The sequence below is a fragment of the Geotrypetes seraphini genome, chromosome 2 (genome assembly GCF_902459505.1).
Source record: "Geotrypetes seraphini chromosome 2, aGeoSer1.1, whole genome shotgun sequence".
Lineage (NCBI taxonomy): Eukaryota > Metazoa > Chordata > Amphibia > Gymnophiona > Dermophiidae > Geotrypetes > Geotrypetes seraphini.
The window spans coordinates 491,294,072-491,318,477 of NC_047085.1; the positions used below are offsets into that span (position 1 = coordinate 491,294,072).

Sequence of the window (24,406 nt, forward strand, 5' to 3'; positions counted from 1 at the left end):
TCCAAGGCACAGTGCAAAGATTCTCAGGCCGAGGGGATAGATGCTCTGGTGTAGTGTTGGCCGATGGACAGGTTACTATTTCTTTCCTCCATGGCCTCTGATGGGCAGAGTTCTTCGCACTGCACATCACGCAAGCCGCATGATCCTGGTGGCTCTGAATTGGCCACAGCACCTGTGATACAAGAATCTATTTTGTCTCCTTGGTGTGCAACCTTTTCTTCTTCCCCTGTCGGACACCCTTCTAACTCAGATCCCATTTCCATGTTTGATCCGGGTCCCTTTTGTCTTACGGTTTGGCTTTTGAGAGGGAGTGTTTAAGCAAGAAAGGTTATTCAGATAGGGTGGTTTCTACCCTATCTTTGATCTAGTAGACCAAGCGAAAATGCTACAATGTCTAGAAACTATTGGCATCAGGGACGAAGTGCTAAACTGGTTTCATGGTTTCCTTTCATCCCGCACCTATCAGGTTCGTTTCAACAATGATCTCTCCAACACCTGGAGCAACCCATCCGGTGTACCACAAGGATCCCCACTATCCCCACTGCTTTTCATTATCTACATGACCTCACTGAGCGTTCAATTAACCCAGCTGGGGATAAAATTATTCAGTTACGCTGATGACTTTACGATCATCATCCCATTTGCCAACTCCATCTCGGAAACAATTCCCAAAGCACCAGAAGCCATAAACTTTATGGAGCACTGGATGACAGACTTCAAACTCAAGCTCAATACAGAGAAGACAAAATTCTTTGTCGCTTCACCACGCCCACTTGACACCAAAACACCACTAGACATCAACAAACTTAACTACCCCATACAGCCCACCATTAAAATACTGGGTGTAACTCTGGACCAATGCCTTACCATGAAAGACCAGGTGGACTCCCTAATCAAAAAGGGTTTTTTCACCCTCTGGAAACTTAAATCCATTAAAGCATACTTTGATAACTCTGCATTCAGAATCCTGGTACAATCCCTCGTATTAAGTCAACTTGACTACTGTAACATCGCCTATTTAGCAATCCCCTAAAAGAATATGTGACGCTTACAATTAATGCAAAACACTGCGGTCAGACTAATCTTCAGTCTGAAGAAGTTCGATCACGTGACACCATACTACAAACAGCTACACTGGCTGCCGTTGGAAGCTCGTATAAAATTTAAGTTCGCCTGACTCTGCTTTAAAGTTCTTTATGGTCTAACCCCTAAATACATAGCTGACCTCTTCTCCTTCTCAACCAACACACACAAGAGAAGCTCCCACTTGCACTTCGTTTCTCCCCCGGTTAGAAGTTGCATTGCAAACTAAAAAAACACCATGAGCACCTTCTCTCACATCAAGCAGCTCTATGGGGTAAAGACCTAGAACAACTCCTATCGCCCACCACTTACGAGGTATTCAGGAAACGCCTCAAAACTCACCTGTTCCTGAAATACCTAGACAGCTGACCCGTTCCTCTCTTTCCCCTCACTAACGGTTCTCTTGCCCTTTCCCCATATTGTTCCCCCTTCCCTTAAGTTCTCTCAACTTGTACTTCACTAATCTTTTGTAAACCGCATAGAACTTAACGGTACTGCGGTATATAAACTGTTGTTGTTATTATTATTATGATTACCCTTTTGGGGTCTCAACTTCCCGTGCATATGTGCACATCTGGTGTCTCTTTGAGGACTGGTGTTCTGCAAGGGCAGTGGGTCCCCTTCGCACGTCGGTACCTCACATCCTGGATTTTTTTCAGGATGCTTGAGAGGGACCTTGCCTGGTCCTCTTTGTGAGTTCAGAATGCGGCTTTGTACGTGGACGGTGATTGTCTTCTCATTCTGATGTGATCCGCTTTTTGAGAGCAGTAAAGATGTTGCATCCACCAGTGCATCTTTCGGTTACTGCCTGGGATCTCAATCTGTTCCTGTTGGTGGTGGTCCATCCTCCTTTTGAGCCTCTGAGTTTTTACCCGTTGAAAGACCTTTACCTTGAAGGCGGTGTTTCTGGTGGCCATTACGTCATTGAGACGTGTTTCAGTTACAGGCCTTCTCTTGTCAGGCTCCCTTCTTGGAGTTTTGTAGGGAGTGTGGTGTCCTATGACCTGTTTTGTCTTTTCTCCCTAAAATCGTTTCCCCTTTTCATGTGAATTGGACGGTTTCCCTTCCGGTCTAAGGTGAAAGGGGGTTCTTTCGAGCAGAAGCAGTTGCACAAGTTGGATGTTCTCCAGACCTATCTGAAAAGAACTCAAGAGTTTCGGAAGTCGGATCATCTTTTTACCCTCTTTGTGGGCAGTCGTAAGGGAGAAGGTGCTCCTAAAGCTTCCGTTGTGCACTGGATCAAGGAGACTTTCGCTTCAGCATATCTTCAGAAGAAGCCAGTTCCTGATTTTCTTGAAGCTCATTCTATGAGAGGTCAGGCGGCATCCTGGGCGGAGAGTTAAATTGTGCTCCCCGTGGATATCTGTAGGGTGGCAGTCTGGTCTTATCTGCATTCCTTGGTACATCACTACTGGGTTGATGTCCAGGTGCATTGGGATGCTGTAGTTTAAAATCTGCTCACTCTTTTTCTAAAGTAGAGCCCATCTTTCCAGAATAGCCTCCCCCTTCCCCTGAATATTACCCAGTTCCTAACAAATCTAAACCCTTTTTCCATACATCATTGTCTTATTCACGCATTGAGACTCTGGATCTCTACCTGTCTCTTGGGTCCTGCACATGGAATGAGGATCACTTCATGAAATGTCGCCCTGGAGGTACTAGATTTCTACCTAAGATCTTTAACTGAGGTTTCCTGTGACTATAGCTATGATTCTATGGTAACTTTAAAATAATCTCTTTATGTTCAAACATTTTTATTGAAGCAACAGAAAGAAAATACATTCATATAACATATAAAGATATTCCTTACAAATAAATTCACATATTTAAAAATTCCATTACATATAATACATATTATCAAATAATATCATTCCTCCAATCATTTTATATTATAAACCATAATCCCTTATTATCACACCTCTATCACCCTTCCCCCTCCCTCCAACCCATTTCTTTTTTCCCTCCTCCATCCCATTCCCCCTTCCCTTCATCCCATTTTCCCCTCCCCCTTCCCGGATGAAAGGTACCAAAAACAGCCAGGATCTGGAATGCAATTAAGACAACCATAGCTTCAATTTAATTCATTGAGAATTAAACTTCTTGCTTTAGGTGAAAGTTTTTGAACATAGGGATCCCAATTCTTCATAAAAAGACGAGTTTGTCTAGGAGATCGATGAACCTCATAGACCTCAAATAAAAGTAAACAATGCAACTGGTTCCTCCAATGCCCAAAACTTGGAGATTCTTTCTGTAACCAATATTGCATAATACATTTATGCCCAATCATACATGCCTTCTGAAATAAAAGACATCTCCTTTGACCAAATACCCCACAAGCATCTGCCTTACCAAAAATGATTCCCCTTGGAGAACCAATAACAGGATTATCCGATAATGAACCCAAATATAATAGGATGGCAGACCAGAAAGACTTAATTAAAGGGCACATCCAAAAAGCATGCGATAATATGCCAATATCTTCATCACATTTAATACAAATAGGGGAATTTACCAAACCTGCATGAAAAGCTTGAATTTAGGAGAAATAGGTCCTATGTAAAACTCTATTCCCTCCATACAAAACCTGTAATATTTTTTGGTAATCTATTAATAGCTTGACTAAAATCAAGAAGTGATATCTGAGTCCCCAACTCCTCACTAGAGTTTTGTAAAATTTATCTATATGTACGAGTTGGAAGTAAATTCCACCACCACTTATGCAATAAAGATACTGAAATTGGCACATCCTCACATTGATTAAAAAAAGATAGAATTCTATCACAAACACATGAAAGAACTGATCTCCGTAATTTATTCACATAATTCACCAATTGCATATAAAGATCCAGAACTCCCTCCTACTATTAAAGAAAGGTCAGGAAACCTCCTTATTTTCCCTGTTTCATCCAATACCTGTTCTAAATAATAAAGTCTCTTAGACCCCTAATTTCTAAAAATCCTAGATGTCATACCAGGTGTAAAGTCTCCATTACCTTGAATAGCTAACATATAAGTTATACGTGGATTGTAAGCCCATAATTTAATTAAATTATCCCATACCATACCCCATTGGATTTAAAATAGAATTATATCTTAAATAAACATAGAAACAGACGGCAGATAAGGGCCATGGCCCATCTAGTCTGCCCACCTCAATGACCCATCCTCTACCTTTCTCTGTGAATAGATCCCACGTGTCTATCCCATTTGGCCTTAAAATCAGGCACGCTGCTGGCCTCAATAGTAACATAGTAGATGATGGCAGATAAAGACCCGAATGGTCCATCCAGTCTGCCCAACCTGATTCAATTTAAATTTTTTTTTTTTTTTTCTTCTTAGCTATTTCTGGGCAAGAATCCAAAGCTTTACCCGGTACTATGCTTGGGTTCCAACTGCCGAAATCTCTGTTAAGACTTACTCCAGCCCATCTACACCCTCCCAGCCATTGAAGCCCACCCCTGCCCAACCTCCACCAAACGGCCATACACAGACACAGACCGTGCAAGTCTGCCCAGTAACTGGCCTTAGTTCAATATTTAATATTATTTTCTGATTCTAAATCTTCTGTGTTCATCCCACGCTTCTTTGAACTCAGTCACAGTTTTACTCTCCACCACCTCTCTCGGGAGCGCATTCCAGGCATCCACCACCCTCTCCGTAAAATAGAATTTCCTAACATTGCCCCTGAATCTACCACCCCTCAACCTCAAATTATGTCCTCTGGTTTTACCATTTTCCTTTCTCTGGAAAATATTTTGTTCTACGTTAATACCCTTTAAGTATTTGAACGTCTGAATCATATCTCCCCTGTCTCTCCTTTCCTCTAGGGTATACATATTCAGGGCTTCCAGTCTCTCCTCATACGTCTTCTGGCGCAAGCCTCCTATCATTTTCGTCGCCCTCCTCTGGACCGCCTCAAGTCTTCTTACGTCTTTCGCCAGATAAGGTCTCCAAAACTGAACACAATACTCCAAGTGGGGCCTCACCAATGACCTGTACAGGGGCATCAACACCTTCTTCCTTCTACTGACTACGCCTCTCTTTATACAGCCCAGAATCCTTCTGGCAGCAGCCACTGCCTTGTCACACTGTTTTTTCGCCTTTAGATCTTCGGACACTATCACCCCAAGGTCCCTCTCCCCGTCCGTGCATTTCAGCTTCTCTCCTCCCAGCATATACGGTTCCTTCCTATTATTAATCCCCAAATGCATTACTCTGCATTTCTTTGCATTGAATTTTAGTTGCCAGGCATTAGACCATTCCTCTAACTTTTGCAGATCCTTTTTCATATTCTCCACTCCTTCTTCGGTGTCTACTCTGTTACAAATCTTGGAATCATCTGCAAAAAGGCACACTTTTCCTTCTAACCCTTCAGCAATGTCACTTACATACATATTGAACAGGATTGGCCCCAGCACCGAACCCTGAGGGACTCCACTAGTCACCTTTCCTTCCTTCGAGCGACTTCCATTAATCACCACCCTCTGGCATCTGTCCGACAGCCAGTTTCTGACCCAGTTCACCACTTTGGGTCCTAACTTCAGCCCTTCAAGTTTGTTCAACAGTCTCCTATGAGGAACTGTATCAAAGGCTTTGCTGAAATCCAAGTAAATTACATCTAGCATATGTCCTCGATCCAGCTCTCTGGTTACCCAATCAAAAAATTCAATCAGGTTCGTTTGGCACGATTTACCTTTTGTAAAGCCATGTTGCCTCGGATCCTGTAACCCATTAGATTCAAGGAAGTACACTATCCTTTCTTTTAGCAACACTTCCATTATTTTTCCAACAACTGAAGTGAGGCTCACCGGCCTGTAGTTTCCTGCTTCATCCCTGTGACCACTTTTATGAATAGGGACCACATCCGCTCTCCTCCAATCCCCAGGAATCACTCCCGTCTCCAGAGATTTGTTGAACAAGTCTTTAATAGGACTCGCCAGAACCTCTCTGAGCTCCCTTAGTATCCTGGGATGGATCCCGTCTGGTCCCATCGCTTTGTCCACCTTCAGTTTTTCAAGTTGCTCATAAACACCCTCCTCCGTGAACGGCGCAGAATCTACTCCATTTTCTCGTGTAACTTTGTCAGACAATCTCAGTCCTTCTCCAGGATTTTCTTCTGTGAACACAGAACAGAAGTATTTGTTTAGCACATTTGCTTTCTCCTCATCACTCTCCACATATTTGTTCCCAGCATCTTTTAGCCTAGCAATTCCATTTTTTATCTTCCTCCTTTCACTAATATATCTGAAAAAATTTTTATCTCCCTTTTTTACATTTTTAGCCATTTGTTCTTCCGCCTGTGCTTTCGCCAAACGTATCTCTCTCTTGGCTTCTTTCAGTTTCACCCTGTAGTCCTTTCTGCTCTCCTCTTCTTGGGTTTTTTTATATTTCATGAACGCCAACTCTTTCGCCTTTATTTTCTCAGCCACTAGGTTGGAGAACCATATCGGCTTCCTTTTTCTCTTGTTTTTATTTATTTTCTTCACAATAACCTCTAGTGGAAGACTATTCCAGCGATCAACCACCCTTTCAGTGAAAAAGAACTTCCTGGTGTCCCTGTGCAGTTTCCCGCCCCTGATTTTCCACGGATGCCCCCTTGTTGCCGCGGGACCCTTGAAAAAGAAGATATCTTCTTCCACCTCAATACGGCCCGTGAGATACTTGAATGTCTCAATCATGTCACCCCTCTCTCTGCGTTCCTTGAGTGAGTACAGCTGCAATTTATCCAGCCGTTCCTCGTACAGGAGTTCCTTGAGTCCCGAGACCATCCGGGTGGCCAGTCTCTGGACCGACTCAAGTCTCAGCACATCCTTACGGTAATGCGGCCTCCAGAATTGCACACAGTACTCCAGGTGGGGTCTCACCATGGATCTATACAATGGCATAATGAATTCAGGCTTACGGCTGACGAAACTCCTGCGTATGCAACCTATGATTTGCCTTGCCTTGGATGAAGCTTGCTCCACTTGATTGGCAGTCTTCATGTTCTCATTGACCATCACCCCTAAGTCTCATTCCGCTTCAGTTCTTGTCAGGATCTCACCATTAAGGGTGTAAGTCTTGCATGGATTTTGGCTGCCCAGGTGCATGACTTTGCATTTTTTGGCATTGAAGCTGAGTTGCCAGGACCTAGACCAGTGTTCCAGTAAGAGTAGGTCGTGCGTCATGTTGTTGTGCATTGAATTTATGTCTGTTGTGCTTTTGTCCACTACGTTGCTTAGTTTGGCGTCATCGGCGAATAATGTTATTTTGCCTCGCAGCCCTTCAGTCAAGGATCAGGCCCAGGACTGAGCCCTGCGGCACTCCACTGATCACTTCCGTCGTTTCAGAGGGGGTACCTGAAGAAGAAATAATAAATGAAAAGGATGAAAAAAGGCTTTTTCATAAACTAGTGGAGTAAATAAAACATCATCCAGAACCCAATCCCTAATATGTCTTAATAAACAAGCCCTCCCATAGATAAGAAGTCCCATACCCACCTCTCTTCCCCGATCCTAATAAAATATCAAAAGATTATTTTGGTTTCTTCCTGGCCCAACAAAAATTAGTAATTGCAGTTCTTAATTTCCGCCAATCTCTACTCGTTAATTCCAGTTGAAGCATTTGAAGAGTATATAGCCACTTGTGGAAAAGAACCATTTGAAAAAGAGCTATATGCCCACCTAGAGATAAAGGCAAAGACTGCCATTTCAGCAATTTCTTTTTTGTATAACTTAGCAAATCTGGAATATTAGATTTATATAAAAATTTAGGATTTACCGGTATATGGATACCCAAATATTTAAATTGATCCACCATCCATCTTAGTGGAAAATCAGGACCCCACTGTATACGTAAACTATCATTTGTTGCAATAGCTTCCAATTTAAATCCCAAAAAGTCACCATATTCAGCAAAACTTTCCAAAAGGGAACGTAATGAAATCCTAGGATTCGTTAAATGAACTAAAATATCTGCAAAAGCAGCAATTTTAAAAGTAGAAGCCCTTATATCCACTGGATAAAGAATCTCACGAATCAACGGGTCCAAGGTCAAAACAAAAAGTAACGGAGACAGGGAACATCCTTGCCTCGTCCCTTGACGAATCTCGGCGAGAGGGAGAATTAGAAGGGCTTGAGCATGCACAGATGCATGCTGAAAGCCGGCAGAGACAGGGAAGAAGAAGATCTTCAAGCGGCACCGACACCGGCACTTGTGGGCTGCGTGCCGGTGCCAAATGGGGGGGCGAGTTAAAGTTGGTCGGGCGGGGGGGGGTGCCGATTCGATTTGGAGAGGGCCTTTGCGAGCGGGGGGAGCGGTTCTCGTGCCAGTGTCAGACGGGGGGGTGAGTTAAAGTTGGTCGGACGGGGGGTGCCTGTTCTCACGGGGGGTGCCGGATCACGCGGGGGGGACTTTGCGAGCGGGGGGGAGCAGCGCCCTGGCCTCGATGGGGGGGGGTGGGAACGTATCAAAACGAGTTTCCATTATTTCCTATGGGGAAACTCGCTTTGATAAATGAGCATTTTGGATTATGAGCATGCTCCTGGAACGGATTATGCTCGTACTCCAAGGTACCACTGTATATCCTCCCTCAATACTGCCTTTGCCGTTTCCCAAAGCAAAGTAGGAGTTTCTTTATGCTGTTCATTATTAATCTGATAAGAATTCTAGCAGTCAAGAATATGTTCTTTAAATTTAATATCATAATATAAATCCAACAGAAATTTCCATTGAGGTGTACCCAAAGACTCAGAAATCAGGGTTAAAGTAACCCAAACAAAGGCATGATCTGAAATCGTTGTAGGTCCTATACCAGTGTCTTGAATTTTTGAAAACAATGTATCAGAGCAAAGGAGATAATCAATCCTTGAATGGGTATTATGGGCCTTGGAACAATGAGTATAATCCCTATCTAATGGATGCACCACACTCCAGATATCCAATAAATCTAAAGAATCACAAAACAAAGAGATCCCTTTTGTTAAATCCAACCTATCCGCCGCCCGAAGAACCAATTTGTCTAACTCTGGATCTGCCACCCTATTAAAATCACCCCCTATTATCATAGGACAAGAATCCTGTTGCATAAGATAATTTAAAATTGTAGTGATGCAAGATGGTTGTGGACAACAGTCAGTGAGAGAGATGCTCTCAGAAGACTGTGCTTCGTGTACTTAACTTCACAGAGATGCCGAAGAGGAGAGGGAATAGCGCTGCTGGAGCTTCACGGCGTTTGGAGACTCCGCCTCAGGCAACAATCGAGGATTTTCTGAGGCATCTTCAGTAGGTACCCTTCGCATCTGGGAGTCGCCCGCTGGAGCCGCAGGCAGCGAGTGAAGCCATTGCGTGTCTCCCTGGGCTAGAGGCCACGCTGAGACCAGACGCTAGGACCCTGCCTCCACAGCCGCAGATGCCAGCTCTCCACGGGAGGACAGTCTCCCCGAAGCTGTGGACTCTTTCTCCCGGGAAGCTATTCTGAGTTTGGCACTGGAGGAGAGTTTGACTGCAGGGAAGCCATCGGTGAAGCAAGAGGAACAAGGCGCTTAGGAGGGAACCGGAACAGTTGGGCAGGAATCAAAGTTTGCCATTATTTTTACAATTACTAAACCTACTAATGTTACCCTGGACTCTATATGGGATTTAGCATCATATCCATCCCATTAATCCTAACCTTTGCCACAATAAATCGGCCTCCAGGATCAATATGAACATTTTTCTTTTCAACAACTAGTTTTTTATGAAAAAGGATAACACCCGCCTTTCTATGAAGGGCCAGGGCTTCAATATAATCACCAACCCATCAAGCAAGAAGTGGTTTACCTTCAGGGTTCACCACTCTCATCAACTCTATTCAATGTTTATTTAGCATCATTGGGTTATTTATTATACAGTTTCCAAGTAAAATTTTACATTTACGCAGATGATATAACAATACTCATTTCTTTAACTGCTTTTACAGCAGAAATGTTGAATCAAATTGCTTTCATTCATACACAAGTGGAAAACTGGGCTTCCACATTTGAACTAAAACTCAATCTGGGCAAAACAAAGTTTTTCCTTGCTAGCCCAAATGACAAACTTACTAAAACAACGCTCTTCATAAATGGTCAAAATTATCCCATAGTTTCTACCTTAAAAGTATTAGGTGTTACATTAGACCGTTCTTAAAGCTCACACAGATTTACTGGTCAAGAGATGCTTTACTACCCTTTGGAAGTTGGGTACCATTAGGAAATATTTTGATTTTATATCCTTTAAAATTTTGGTTTGGTTCAATCATCAATTCTTTCCATATTAGATTACTGTAATATCATTTACTTAGTTTCCTACAAAAAAAAACCCAATCAGTTGATTGATAATAATACAAAATACAGCAATTCGTTTGATTTTTAATTTAAAAAAACATGATCATATCAGTTTATATTGTCAAAAGCTTCACTGGTTGCCATTTGAAGCCAGAGTATTGTTGTATCTGTTTTAAAATTTTATTTGGTTTAGCACCAACTTATCTCTCTTCCCATTTTAGATTTTATACTATTAAGAAAAATACCCGAAGCTCAGGTTGGTTCTCTTTCCCCTCAGTTAAAGCATGTCATTGTAAAAAAATTCTTGGCTAGGACCTTGGCATTCCAGGCAGGAGTAATGAATTCATGTTTAAACACCCTTATCTCTCCATCCCTCACCTATTATCAATTCCGGAAAGATCTTAAAACTTATCTATTCAAAAAATATGAAATACAAAATTGATTTTATTTTTTAAATTTATTAAGGTATTAAGCTTTGAATCAATTTATGATTATTCATACAATCAACTGTATTGTGTAATTTCTATTTACTATATTGTTATTAATTGTATTGTATAATCACTATCTTCTACAAGTTTTACAAGGTTGTATCTTTTCCCTAGTGTTTTTATTCTGAATTGTGTTTTTCTTCTATTTTAAAAATTGTTTTATGACTTTGTATTTCTATTCCCTGGTGTAATACCATTGTGTAAACCGACACGAAATGATGGCTTAGCGGTATATAAAAAGTAAATTATTATTATTATTTAGAATGCTCTTGTGTTGTCAAATAGTGCTGTAAAATAGTCTTTTTAAATACTAGCCTATGAAACTGTAACAGAGACTTGAAATGCTTAAAAAAATATCCTTTAAACTGCCTATTCCAAGTGAGCAAAGTAACTTAAAATAAAGCTGATGTTTAACTCCTAAGTCTACCTTTTTCCAAGTTTAAAAGCAAATTTCCTAGCAAATACTTAAAAGTGAAGTTCTCTCCCTTTCTGGAAGTGCTTTCACAGCACCTCTTCACCTTTGATGTCTTTCTGCAGCATTTATCATCATAATTAGGACCTTTATTTTTAAGTGTTAATTTTTTCAAATAATTATCTACAACAGCGTCCCGCAAACTTTTCAGTGACACAGCTGGAAGGCACTCTCCTTGCCAGTGTCTCACAGCACACCTTGAATCTGCCTGTGTGCCGTGATACACTGACCTACAATATCTAATATCCTATGTATTTATTTTACAATTAAATTGGAGTTCTTTGACAAAGCTAAATAATCTTTGTTAATGTTTTCAAATCTCAGGTACTGTTGTTGGGTATCCTTTTTCTGATGGAATCAGACATGTATATTTGCTGTTCTTTGGAGTAGTCCATGCAGAAAAAAGCACAAAAACCGAGTAGAGAATACAATTATGCCAGAGAGGGAGGGGTCACAGAGTATCTAGGGAAATTATATTACATTGTTTATCCAGTTAGCACCTATTTTAATTTTGTTTTTGCTTAAGGCTTGTTTTATTGGCGTGTTTTTGTTAATACCCAAAAGCCCTAATCATAATATATTTAGTAGTTATGTGTAATGCTAATCTTCTATTTTCATAAGCCACCTTTTCTCTGGTTTTGCTTTGCACATGAGACATAATATTAGAGGATCAATGCTCAAGTCATAAAATAGTACCTAACCTGAGATTTTTCTGCCTCTCTAGGTGGATGGTGAATTGGAAGCTTTGCTTGAGAACGGAGAGGGACTTTCAGACAAAAACCAAGTTCTTATTTTATCTCGGCTGATGGTTCGAATCGAGACTTTGGAGCAGAAACTGACTTGCCTCAAATTGATACAGGTGAGGAAATTGCTATACATTAAGTGAGTGATATATATATTTCCAGTGCAATAGACAGATGGGTAGTGACCCCATGGCTGCGTGCCATCTGCAGAAGAAATCCACTCCGGATTTTTTCTTTGTGCCTCTGCTGAATTCACTGGACTCCTTAGCTCCACCTACAATTTTTCCCTTCTGCACGAGTGCCTGCAGGAGTGTGTTGTGCTCTCCACAATTTATTGTTTTAATCGGTGAGAATAGCTGCCTGCTGTCCCTGGATAACAACTGTTACGGTAAGTCTCTTATAAAGATGTTGAATAGGATCGGGCCCAGGACTGAGTCCTGCGGCACCCCACTGATCACCTCCGTCATTTCTGGTGAACGGCACTCCCTCAGAAATGACGGAGGTGATCAGTGGGGTGCCGCAGGGCTCAGTCCTGGGCCTGATCCTATTCAACATCTTTATAAGAGACTTAGCAGAAGGGCTGCGAGGTAAAATGACATTATTTGCCGATGACGCCAAACTGGGCAATGTAGTGGGCAAAAGCACAACGGACATAAATTCAATGCCCGACAACATGATGCATGACCTACTACTACTGGAGCGCTGGTCTAGGTCCTAGCAACTCAGCTTCAATGCCAAAAAATGCAAAGTCATGCACCTGGGCAGCCAAAATCCATGCAAGACTTACACCCTTAATGGTGAGATCCTAACAAGAACTGAAGCAGAACGAGACTTAGGGGTGATCGTCAGTGAGAACATGAATACTGCCAATCAAGTGGAGCAAGCTTCATCAAAGGCAAGACAAATCATAGGTTGCATACGCAGGAGTTTCGTCAGCCTTAAGCCTGAAGTCATTATGCCATTGTATAGATCCATGGTGAGGCCCCACCTGGAGTACTGTGTGCAATTCTGGAGGCCGCATTACTGTAAGGATGTGCTGAGACTTGAGTCGGTCCAGAGAATGGCCACCAGGATGGTCTCGGGACTCAAGGATCTCCCGTACGATGAATGGCTGGATAAATTAAAGCTATACTCACTCAAGGAACACAGAGAGAGGGGTGACATGATCGAGACATTCAAGTATCTCACGAGGTGGAAGAAGATATCTTCTTCTTCAAGGGTCCAGCGGCAACAAGGGGGCATCCGTGGAAAATTAGGGGCGGGAAACTGCACGGGGACACCAGGAAATTCTTTTTCACTGAAAAGGTTGTTGATTGCTGGAATAGTCTTCCACTTCAGGTTATTGAGGCCAGCAGCGTGCCTGATTTTAAGGCCAAATGGGACAGACACGTGGGATCTATTCACAGAGAAATGTAGGGGAGGGTCTTTGGGGTGGGCAGACTAGATGGGCCGTGGCCCTTATCTGCCGTCTATTTCTATGTAAGTAACTGCTTTTTCGTGTCTCCCAGAGATCCCACCCATATGCGAATGCCATCTCACAGAGATTTTCCCAGTGCACCTGGCCCAGGTATGCCAGCTACAGGCGGTCCCAGCCTTCCGCTTTCTGCCTCCCATCCTGCACCCTCTACCAAAAAGGCACAATGACACTAAGCCGAGGGATGCTCGTTTACAGATATGGGGTAGACTAGGCATTCCTGTCCACCCGGGTTTGCATTTCATCCGACTAGTGGGTCTTGGACACTATTCGGTCGGGCTACAAGCTAGAATTTGCCTGACCTCAGACGGACTGGTTTGTGGACTCTCCCGCAGGTCGGCCAATCATAGCATTCAAGGTTCAAGCCACTGTTCAATGCTTGTTTGATATTCAAGCTATAAAACCGGTGCTACCTGAACTCTCGGGCTCAGGCAGATACTCTATATCATAACAAAGAAAGGCTGTATATCATGCCAAAGAAAGGCTCCGAAGATTGGAGGCCTATTCTGGATCTTCTACACATGAATGCAGCTCTCAAGGTTCCACGCTTTCGCATGGAGACAGTGTGATCAGCCATTGCAGTGGGAGAGTTCCTTGCCTCTCTGGATCTCACAGAAGCCTACTTGTACATTCTGATATTTCAAGCTCATCACTAATTCTTACAATTTCTGGTCCTGGAACAGCATTACTACTAGTTCTCTGCTCTGCCCTTTGGGCTGGCAACTGCTCCCCGTACTTTCACCAAGGTGATGGTGGTCGTAGCAGCTTACTTGTGAAATATGGGTCTGCAGGAACACCCTTACTTGGATGACTTGCTGATCAGGGCGCCCTCGTTGGCCGAGAGTCAGCACATAGTGGATCAGGTGTTCCAGGTGCTGTAGGACTTGGACTGGATCATGAACTACAGAAAAAGCAATCTGAAGTCCACGCAGTTGCTGGAATATCTGGGAGTTCTCTTCGACATGGCTGTGGGTTATGTCTATCTTCCGGAGGCATGCAGGCTGAAACTGTGTGCCCAGATTTCTTCCCTTCTGGAGCTGCAGGCTCCTTCAGAGTGGGACTAACTTCAGGTCCTGGGGTCCATGGCCACAATAGATCTGGTGTCATGAGCAAGAGCGCAAAATATGTCCTCACTGGGCTTCGCATAAGGATGCTTTACAGATTTGAGTTCCCTGGACTCTGGATGCTTGGGCCAGCATTGTTTGGTGACTTCTCCCTTAGTCGCTCTGCAGAGGTATTCCGCTGCGGATTGCCTCCTGGATCGTAGTGATGACAGATGTCACTCTTTGGGCCGGGGAGCCCACTGCAATCGTCCCATCCAGGGGAGTTGGACACCCTCTCAAAGGAAATGATCAGTCAACCGGTTGGAGCTGAGAGCCATTCAGCTGACTCTGATGCAATTGCAGAAAACTCTGGAGGGCCCAAGTAGTCAGGGTCAGTAGCCTATGTCAATCGCCAGGAAGGAAGCAAGTGCACCGCTCTGGCTCAGGAAGCCCACCTTCTTTTTCTGTGGGTAGAACGTGGTGAGAGTCGACAAGATTCAAACCAACTTTCTCATCAGATAGTCTCTGGATCCAGGAGAGTGGGTCCTGTCCACAGCAATGCTCGAGCCATAGTGCAGCACTGGGGCCAGCCCCCCTTCGATCTCATGATCACGTCAAAGTACAAGAAAGCGGATCATTTCTTCAGTTGAAGATCCAAGCCCGGAAGCGCTCAACACTCTAGTGCAGCGGTGGCCTCAGGAGTTTCTTCTGTATGTCTTTCATCCCTGACCCACGACAGTCCGAGTTGTTTGGCAGATCGTGGTCCATCCTGGCCACGTCATTCTGGTGGCTCCAGATTGGCCTTGCACACTTTGGTATGCAAGTCTGATGTATCTTCGCAAGGATCGCAGTCTTCAGCTGAGCGCCCATCCAGACCTACTTACGTAGGGTCCAATCTGCATGGAGGCCCTGAGCCACTTTGCTCTTACAGCATGGCTCTTGAGTGCTCAGCCAAAACACAAAGGTTATTCTGCTGTGGTTATTGACACTCTTCTCTAGTCTAAGAAGTCATCCACAGTTTCTGCTTACGCTAAAGTGTGGAAGGCTTTCCAACATTGGTGTGCTCAGGACCAGGTGACCCTTATTCATCTCCAATCTTGGTGATTCTTGCCTTTCTGCAAGCTGGATTTGATAAAGGCCTCACTGTAGCATCTCTTCGGGTCCAGATAGCCGAGTCTCTTGTTTTAGAGCCCAGAACCGCAGTTCTTCTTTGGGGTCTCATCCTGATGTCGCTAGATTTATGAAGGAGGCTCTTCGCATTAGACCCCAATCAAGCAGCCGTTCCCTTCCTGGGACCTCAACCTGGTGCTGTCTAGCCTTACCAAGGCTCCCTTTGAGCCCATTCAGGATGTTTCCCGCTTGGATTTGATGCTCAAAACTGTTTTTATGGTCGCTCTTACCTCAGCACAGCGAGTCTCGGAACGCTAAACTCTTTCTTAAAGGGAACCGTTCCTCCGCATCTTGGAGACTGGGATTTTCCTGCGTGTACAGTTCCTTCCTTCCTGCCAAAGGTGGTTTTGGCTTTCCATGTTAATCAGGAAGTGCATTTGTCTGCTCTTAAGCCTATTGGTTCCAGGATGCAAGATCACCTTTTGAAGAAACTTGATGTTCACAGAGTGCTTCTTCACTACCTAGAGGTCACTAATGAATTTCTTCTCTCTGACCATCTGTTTGTGCTGACTCATTCTGTTAATCGGGGTGCTCCCGCTTCCAAGGCCACGATTTTTAGATGGATCTGTAGGGCCATTTTGTCAGCCTATATTCTTTCTGGGAATCAGTCTACTGTTTCTTTAAGAGTGCATTCTACCAGAAGTTTGGCGGCTTCATGGACCAAAGCTATAGCTGTCTCCCCTGAGAAGGTCTGCAGGGCAGCAATGTGATCTTCTCTACATGTTTACCAAGGGCAACAAAAATGGTAAAAGGGATGTGATGACTTCCCTATGAGGAAGGACTAAAGCGGCTAGGGCTCTTCAGCTTGGATAAGACGCAGCTCAGGGGTGATATGATAGAGGTCTATAAAATACTGAGTGGAAAGAATAGATGTGAATTACTTACGCTTTCCAAAAATACTAGGACTAGGGGGACATGTGATGAAGCTACTAAGTTGTAGATTTAAAAGAATTCTGGAATTCATTGCCAGAGAATGTGGTGAAATCAGTTAGCTTAGTGGGGTTTAAAAAAGATTTGGATAATTTCCTATAAGAGAAAGTCCATAAGCCATTATTGAGTTGGTTTTGGGAAATCCACCGCTGATTCCTAGAATAAGCAGCATAAAATCTGTTTTACTACTTGGGACTTGGGTTAACACTGCTGGATAGACATTTGGTCTGTCCAGTTTGACAGTTCTTATATTCTTATGATTTGAGTACTGCCAGAGATGGAGCTTGACATACTGAACAAAAAGCAAAGCCATGGAACCAAAGCTCTTGATGTAAAGATTTAATTAAAAGTCTTCACACAATAAAATCAATGCAGTTCAATAAAAGTTTTTACAGATAACGCAATACAATAAGTCTTCGCAAATGAAACGATGCAGTTCAATAGGTTAATCCATATGAAACACAGCAATGAGTGTGGTATGGACCCAACATGGTCCGTGTTTCGGTTAATAATAACCTTCTTCTGGGGTCTTATCCAACTGTACCATTGTGGGTTCTGAAATTCTTTACTGGGAAATGCAGTAAAAGCAGTTGGTGAGCATGTTTCTGGGGGAAAAGACCATAAACTGTTATAAAGGTAGACCTAGAGAAAATCGCTGCTTATCCCTTATGCAGAGATGCCATCTCAGAGGAAGCTATAGCAGTAAACAGGAATCCAGCATGAATTCAAGTTTTATCAAATTGACTGTTTCAAGGAAATTAAGTCCTCCACTTCAGTTTTCAATATAATAAGTCATTGCATCAGTCTCATCTCTTCTGTTTTTTCCATTGAATTGTCCAAGAATCACAGGTCGATAATTTCCCAGATCACCTCTGAAACCCTTTTTAAAAATCAGTGTCACAGTGGTCACCCTCCAGTATTCCGGTACTTTGCTGGATTTTAGAGAAAAATTACATATTACTAACAATAGCTCTGCAAGTTCATTTTTCAATTCTATCAGCACTTTGGTATGTATACTGCCCGGTCCAGGTGATTTGCTACTTTTCAATTTGTCAAATTGACCCATCCAGTGTTACAGAGATATATTTTGAGTTTCTCTAATTCATCAGAATTGAATCATTTCTGGCACAGGTAACTCCCCCACATCTTCTCTGAGAGCCCCTTTTATCCAAATCCCACTTATCAATGCTTGAGAATATAAATGGAGGAGGAAAAGGATCTCAGAAACCTGCTTGGTAATCAGGAATAAACCTCAGCCAAGACTGACAAGGTTCCATGTTTCATTCATTGATCCTGAAAAACCTCCTCCTCCTTTCTTTATTTTTCTAAAACTTTTAAATTCAATTTTCTCTAAAACTTGTATTGTGGTGAAATTATATTTTTTTCTATAGCTCGACTAGAGCATCAGTTGACTGAGTCTCAATCTAAGGTTGCCAAGTATCTTCAGATTTGGAATCCTTTTCATCAATTTTGCTCTACATAATTGTGTACTAGTATATGCAATGTCAATACTGGTGTTGCTACTAGGGTTCACTGTCATACTTTGTTTTTACACATTGATAATGGTCCTATATTGTTCTGGATGTGTTTGTGTTTCTGCAGATTTTCTTAATAAAATTTATTTGAACAACCCCTTCCCTCAAAAAAAAACCCCTCCAACATGCAGAATAGCTATAAACAGCCTTATAGTTTTCACAGACTACTTCAGAAAAGCAAGCTTAGTTTTTAGCAGTGGGGAAAAAGAGATAACAATGGACAGATGTTTGGAAGAAGCAAATCCCTGCTATGTTTCACTCTGTACATGTTTTCTATATATTGCAGAAGCTGGAATTGCTCCCAAAGAAATGCATTGGGCTGTTTTTAGGCAGACACACTTTTTTGGAACCTCTGGTCTAATCTTTGACCTCTGTGTTACTGCCTTCCCATCCCCCATTCCAATTTACATCTCATTCTGTTTAATTTTTAGAGAGCTATTTTGCCCCTATACAGGCATTTACAACCATTTTTATATAATTTTTTCCAACTTCTATTGGGTTTGGAAAGAATAATTAAACAACCACATTGTACTATTCATGCAACTTTTGATCTATGTATGTTACAAATAAGTTGGTCTTTTAAGCATTTTCTTTTACCATTTTGCAAATGAATTCATCATGTAAGGTGATGGAAGTCAACTCAGTTGAGTTGCCTGGGGTAGCACAAAAAAAATACTAGCGGATTGTCATTCTTCACTTCACCTCACTGTAAATTATTTATTTCTTAGAATACACATTCTCAGTCCTGCCTGAAGTTTTTTCTGGAGTGTCATGGGCTGTCTCTTCTCTGGATCTGGATGGCAGAGTTGGGAGATGGGAGAGGAAACTCCATCAACAACCTGAAGCTTCAGTTAGAGGTCAGTTAGTTGTACTTGCTTTGGTGTGACATCATACTCCAGCTACAGACTTATAATAAAACGATTACTAATTTTTTAAAATATTTATTGCAAAATCTAAAAGAAATATAGTGTAATAATAATAATAACTTTATTTTTGTATACCGCCATACCCAAGGAGTTCTAGGCGGTTTACATTTGATTAACAAAAAAATTACAAGTGGTTTAAAAACGATTGAACACTATTAGAAGCAAACAATAAATTACAAGTGGTTCGAGAAACAATTGAACAATATTAGGAGCAAAGGCGTAGTTGAAGTTAGAAGAGAGAGGGGGGAGAGTAGGTCAAGGGGGGGGTGGAGGTGGGTAGGTTGGGAAAAGGGAGGTGTAAGGGGGCAGAAGGTGATTGTTGTTCATTTGAGAGGGGTGTTAGGTGTCTTGTCCATGGAATAGGTGAGTTTTGAGAGATTTTCTAAAGAGATTTTGTAAAGAAAAACTACCACATAAGAAAGGAATTCGTATAACTTATAAAGAGAAACATTTTACCACCAAATACTCAGTCCACAAATACAAAGGGAGGCAAGAGCTCACTACCAAGACAAATTGTCAATTCATATTGTAGCATCTACACAATATAAACAACATAAGAGCAATCAAAAACCAACTAAACAAACACATTTACAAGGAAAATTCAAGCTTCCAAATTGCTATATCCTAGGCTTCGAAAATCGAAATTGACTTCTCCTTTTCTGCTTAGCCCTGGTTACTTAGGAAAGACCTATATGTTGCAGTTAAGAAATTGAGTCCCCTTAGTTATGAAGAGACAGGATCGTAACCCAATATCAAGCTCAAGAACATTAAAATCAGTGTTGCTGGCATCACTGTACAAGTATAAACATGGAAACATGATAGCAGATAAAGACTAAATGGTTCATCTAGTCTGCCCATCCGCAGTAACCATTATTTCTTTCTCTCTCTGAAAGATCCCACGTAACCTATCCCAGGCCCTCTTGAATTCAGACACACTATCTGTCTTCACCACCACTTCGAGGAGACTATTCCACGCATCTACCACCCTTTCTGTAAAAAAGTATTTCCTTATATTACTCTGGAGCCTATCGCCTCTTAACTTCATCCTATGCCCTCTCATTGCAGAGTTTCCTTTCAAATGAAAGAGACTCGACTCGTGTGCATTTACATTACGTAGGTATTTAAACATCTCTACATATCTCCCCTCTCCTGCCTTTCCTCCAAAGTATACAGATTGAGATCTTTAAGTCTGGCCCATATGCCTTATTATAAAGACCACACACCATTTTAGTGGCCTTCCTCTGTACCGACTCTATCCTTTTTATATCTTTTTGAAGGTGCGGTCTCCAGAATTGTACACAATATTCGAAATGAAGTTTCACCAAAGTCTTATACAGGGGCATCAATACCTCCTTTTTCCTACTGGCCGTACCTCTCCCTATACAACCTAGCATCCTTCTAGCTTTTGCCTTCACCTTTTCAACCACCTTAAGATCATCACATACAATCACACCCAAGTCCCGCTCTTCTGTCATACACATAAGTTCATCACCCCCTAAACTGTACCGTTCCATTGGGTCTTTGCAGCCCAAATGCATGACTTTGCATTTCTTAGCATTAAATTTTAGCTGCCAAATTTCGGACCATTTTTCATGCTTTGCTAGGTCTGTCTTCGTGTTATTCACACCATCCGGGATGTCTACTCTATTGCAGATTTTGGTATCGTCTTCAAAGAGGCAAATCTTACCCAACAACCCTTCAGCAATCTTGTTTATAAAAATGTTAAAAAGAACAGGCCCAAGAACAGAACCTTGAAGCACACTACTGGTAACATCCCTTTCCTCAGCGCGATCTCCATTGATCACTACCCTCTGTCACCTTCTACTCAACCAGTTCTTGACCCAGCCCATCACTATCCTCGCCAGTGATGTTTCCAAAATAATCTTCATAGCACCATTGTTGTTCTAGCTCTGTTAATGCTAACGTCATCAGATCCCAGAAAGCTTGAATCATGGGATCCATTGATCCTGGTAGAACCCACGATGATTTTAACTTACAGACTGAAAGAGTTTTTATATCCTCACTATGAGCTTGGGACTCCTCCTCCGGCAGAATCTCTTGATCAGTTTCCTTAGATTAGAAAAAAACTTCAATTGCATCTGCCGGTGTTCAAGTAGGCTGGAGACTTGAACATCGAGGCCAAAAGAATTGCCAGAATGGATTCTCTTTCCCATATGATTGGGCGAGAGACTCCGTTCTGTGAATTCAAATAACAGACGAGGAAAAGCCATGTAAAAACAAATAGTTTATTGACAGAGCTTCCACAGTCTGGGAAGAGCAAGCCCTCAAAATTTCCATTCTGTTAAGTTTTTTAAACCCAGCAGGTGGCAGTGTTTCACTTTTCTTCCTAAAACACCCTTGATCTTTAACCTCTCCATATTATCAATCATGTCAGTAAAAGCCCTACTTCCTGCAGACACATCTTAACTTCTGTATGACCTTCAAATTAGTATTGTATTTTCTAATCTATAAGAAACAAATTCTCTGTAAAACACCCAAATTTCCTGTCCCTCTGAGAACCTTATCCCCATGGATGTATGTGAGGAATAGTATATAAATCTATGTCTCTTAAGAGTCACAAAATCAACCTTCTGAACTTCCTAGCATTAGTTGAAATGTAGAATCGGCAATTTAAACCTTCCAATCCTTAATTACAGTTGCTTCAGACTGTGTCACTATAGAACCATCTGAATCCCAAATCTTTAATAGACACCTTATTTTAATTCATTTCTCAACCTCAATTTTCTGTGACACCTTATCCATCGCACCTGTAAGTTTCAGAAATTCCTCAATACCGGATAAATCTATGTAACGCCACATGGAGTTTAAAAAAAATCAGGAGGTGTGCTATAACAAAACCCAAGCCCAACTCCAGCAGAGACTCCTGACTAGGTGTTAAAAGATCAAGGAATCGGGCTTGGGCAGATACTCTATATACTTCATCGTGCCCAAGACAGACTTAGACAACTGGAGGCCAGTCCTGGATCTGAAGCCATTTATTGCAGCTCTGAAAGTGCTCCAATTTCAGATGGAGACCATGCGTTTGTTAATAGCTTTGGTGGCTCGGGGGGAATTTTTAGCCTTGCTGGATTTGACAGAGGCTCACTAGCCTATTCCCATATTTCCACCCATTTGGTCTTACCCGGGCAATCCTCTGCTGCATCACTGATGATGTCATCAGCAACGCGACACACCAACGCTAGGGCGAGAGAAGGCCACAAAGCAGCCTGTCTAGATTGCTGCTGATGTTGCGTTTGTTATGAGGTATTTTGGTCTCACGGTTAGCGGGGGGAGAGATGGAAGGGTCAGCGAGTGGGGGGGGCAGGGGGAAGTGCTGCTGCTGGCGACTAGGGCTTATTTTCGGAGGTAGGGCTTATATTAAGACCTACCCCGAAAATCATGCTAGGGCTTATTTTCGGGGAAACATGGTTAGGTGCTTCAGAGGCCCCATATGTTATTGGAGCAGCCCTTCATGGGAGCCTCATCGCATCGTTCTCATGCTTCTAAGTGGAAAAGGGATACTCGTTGATCCTCATCTTTATCTGATCAGTACCGAAGACGTCGCAAAACTTCTCGTAGACATTGTGCTCCTCGACACATAGTTTCTCCAAGTCTTCTCTATGATTCAGATTTGCGATCTGACTCAGAGTGTGACTGTACTTTATCTGCGCTGGAGTCTTATGGCATACCTTTAGACCCATAACCACAGAAAACGCCTCCCAGAAGAAGATCTCCTCCAGAAGGACTTTCCTTTCTAGATATTTTAGGCAGCTGGACAAAGCTCTACCTATCAAATTGGAAGCTGACACTCAACCAAACGCTGAGTTCCTGGACATCTTGAACTATGATGAGCCTCCCAAAGAGCTCCTCAAGTTACCATTAGGTGGCATGCTTAAAGAGACGCTTCTCAAAAATTGGGATACACCTTTAACTATCATGGTAGCTCCAAGAAAACTAGATTCCATTTACAGAATCATTTCTTGTCCAGGGTTTGATAAACCACAACTTCAACATCAATCATTAATTGTGGAGTCAACCCTTAAGAAATCTTTTAGTACAAGAGTTTATGCCTCAGCACCACCAGGATGTGATGGTCATACTATGGTCGTACTATGCTGACAAGCAGGATCCTTAATTACAATTTCTACATGTCTATTTATTTAAAACAACTCGTAAGGAAATTACCTGACTTTGAAAAGCATATTCCTTCAGACCACCTTACGGAATATTAGCAAACTCTTTTGCACAGACTAGAAAATATATAGCAACGTCGGCCTATGATGCTTTTTAAATGTCATCTAGAGCATCTGCTTTGTTGGTGGCCTAGCTTGGCTAAGAGTCTCTGATATGGACATCAATCTCCAAGATAGATTAGCCAATATTCCATGTTTACAAGAGCTTTTTTGCGATTCCATCGAGGTGGCCACGCAAAAACTAACAAAATGAAAAAAAATTGGAATTCTTTGAACAGAACAAAGACTAAGCCTCAAGCTTCAAAGCACTCGGCTAAGCCTTCCTATTCATATCAGAGGCGATATACTTTTACACCTTCTTCTAAGCTGCTACCACAAAAGAAGCAAAAACAATAGCGGCCTCAGAAAGTTCAGGCGGTAGCTCCTCAAAATCCTGCTCAGTCCTTTTGACGTGCTTTTGGAGAGCATAGCTGCTGTTCCCCTATCTCAGCCTCGTTCTCAATCAATCAGAGGTCACCTACAATTTTACCATCAACGTTGACGCTGGTAACATCTGGCCTGTGGGTTCTCAAAGTCATCAAGGAGGTATCTCTCTTCATTTTGTCATCATACCTCCAAATATCCTCAGGAGACGTCCCTTCTTCTTTGGGAAGTAGAGGCTGTGCTTCAACTAAATGCCATAGAGGTACATACCCACTTCTCAGAGAAATCAGAGGTTCCACGCCAGGTATTTTCTCATCCCAAAGAAGGCTGGAGGTCTACATCCAATTCTCGACCTACAAGATGTAAACAAATTCCTAGTCAAAGAAAAATTTTGAATTCTATCTCTGGGAACTTTATATCCACTATTAGATCAAAACAATTGGCTATGCTCTCTAGATCTAAAAGAGGCTTATACACATATATCAATTCATCCTGCTCATAGAAAGTTTTTGCAGTTTTGGATAGCCCATCAACACTTTCAATACAAAATTCTACCCTTGGGCCTGGCCTCCTCTCCAAGAGTGTTCACCAAGTGTCTGGTAATAGTGGCATCAGCTTTAAGAGCTCATGGGTTCCAAGTTT

General features: G+C 42.3%; 1 protein-coding gene across 4 annotated transcripts in view; it reads left to right on the forward strand.

The window, feature by feature from the left end:
* SETD2 (SET domain containing 2, histone lysine methyltransferase) overlaps positions 1–24,406 on the forward strand; it is a 282,749-nt gene that overhangs the window by 139,243 nt on the left and 119,100 nt on the right. For all 4 annotated transcript variants that reach the window (XM_033931879.1, XM_033931878.1, XM_033931876.1 and 1 more), the window contains 2 exons: positions 12,052–12,186; positions 18,951–19,079. In XM_033931879.1, coding sequence (XP_033787770.1) covers positions 12,052–12,186; positions 18,951–19,079 — 264 coding nt within the window. The remainder of the gene's footprint in view (positions 1–12,051; positions 12,187–18,950; positions 19,080–24,406) is intronic.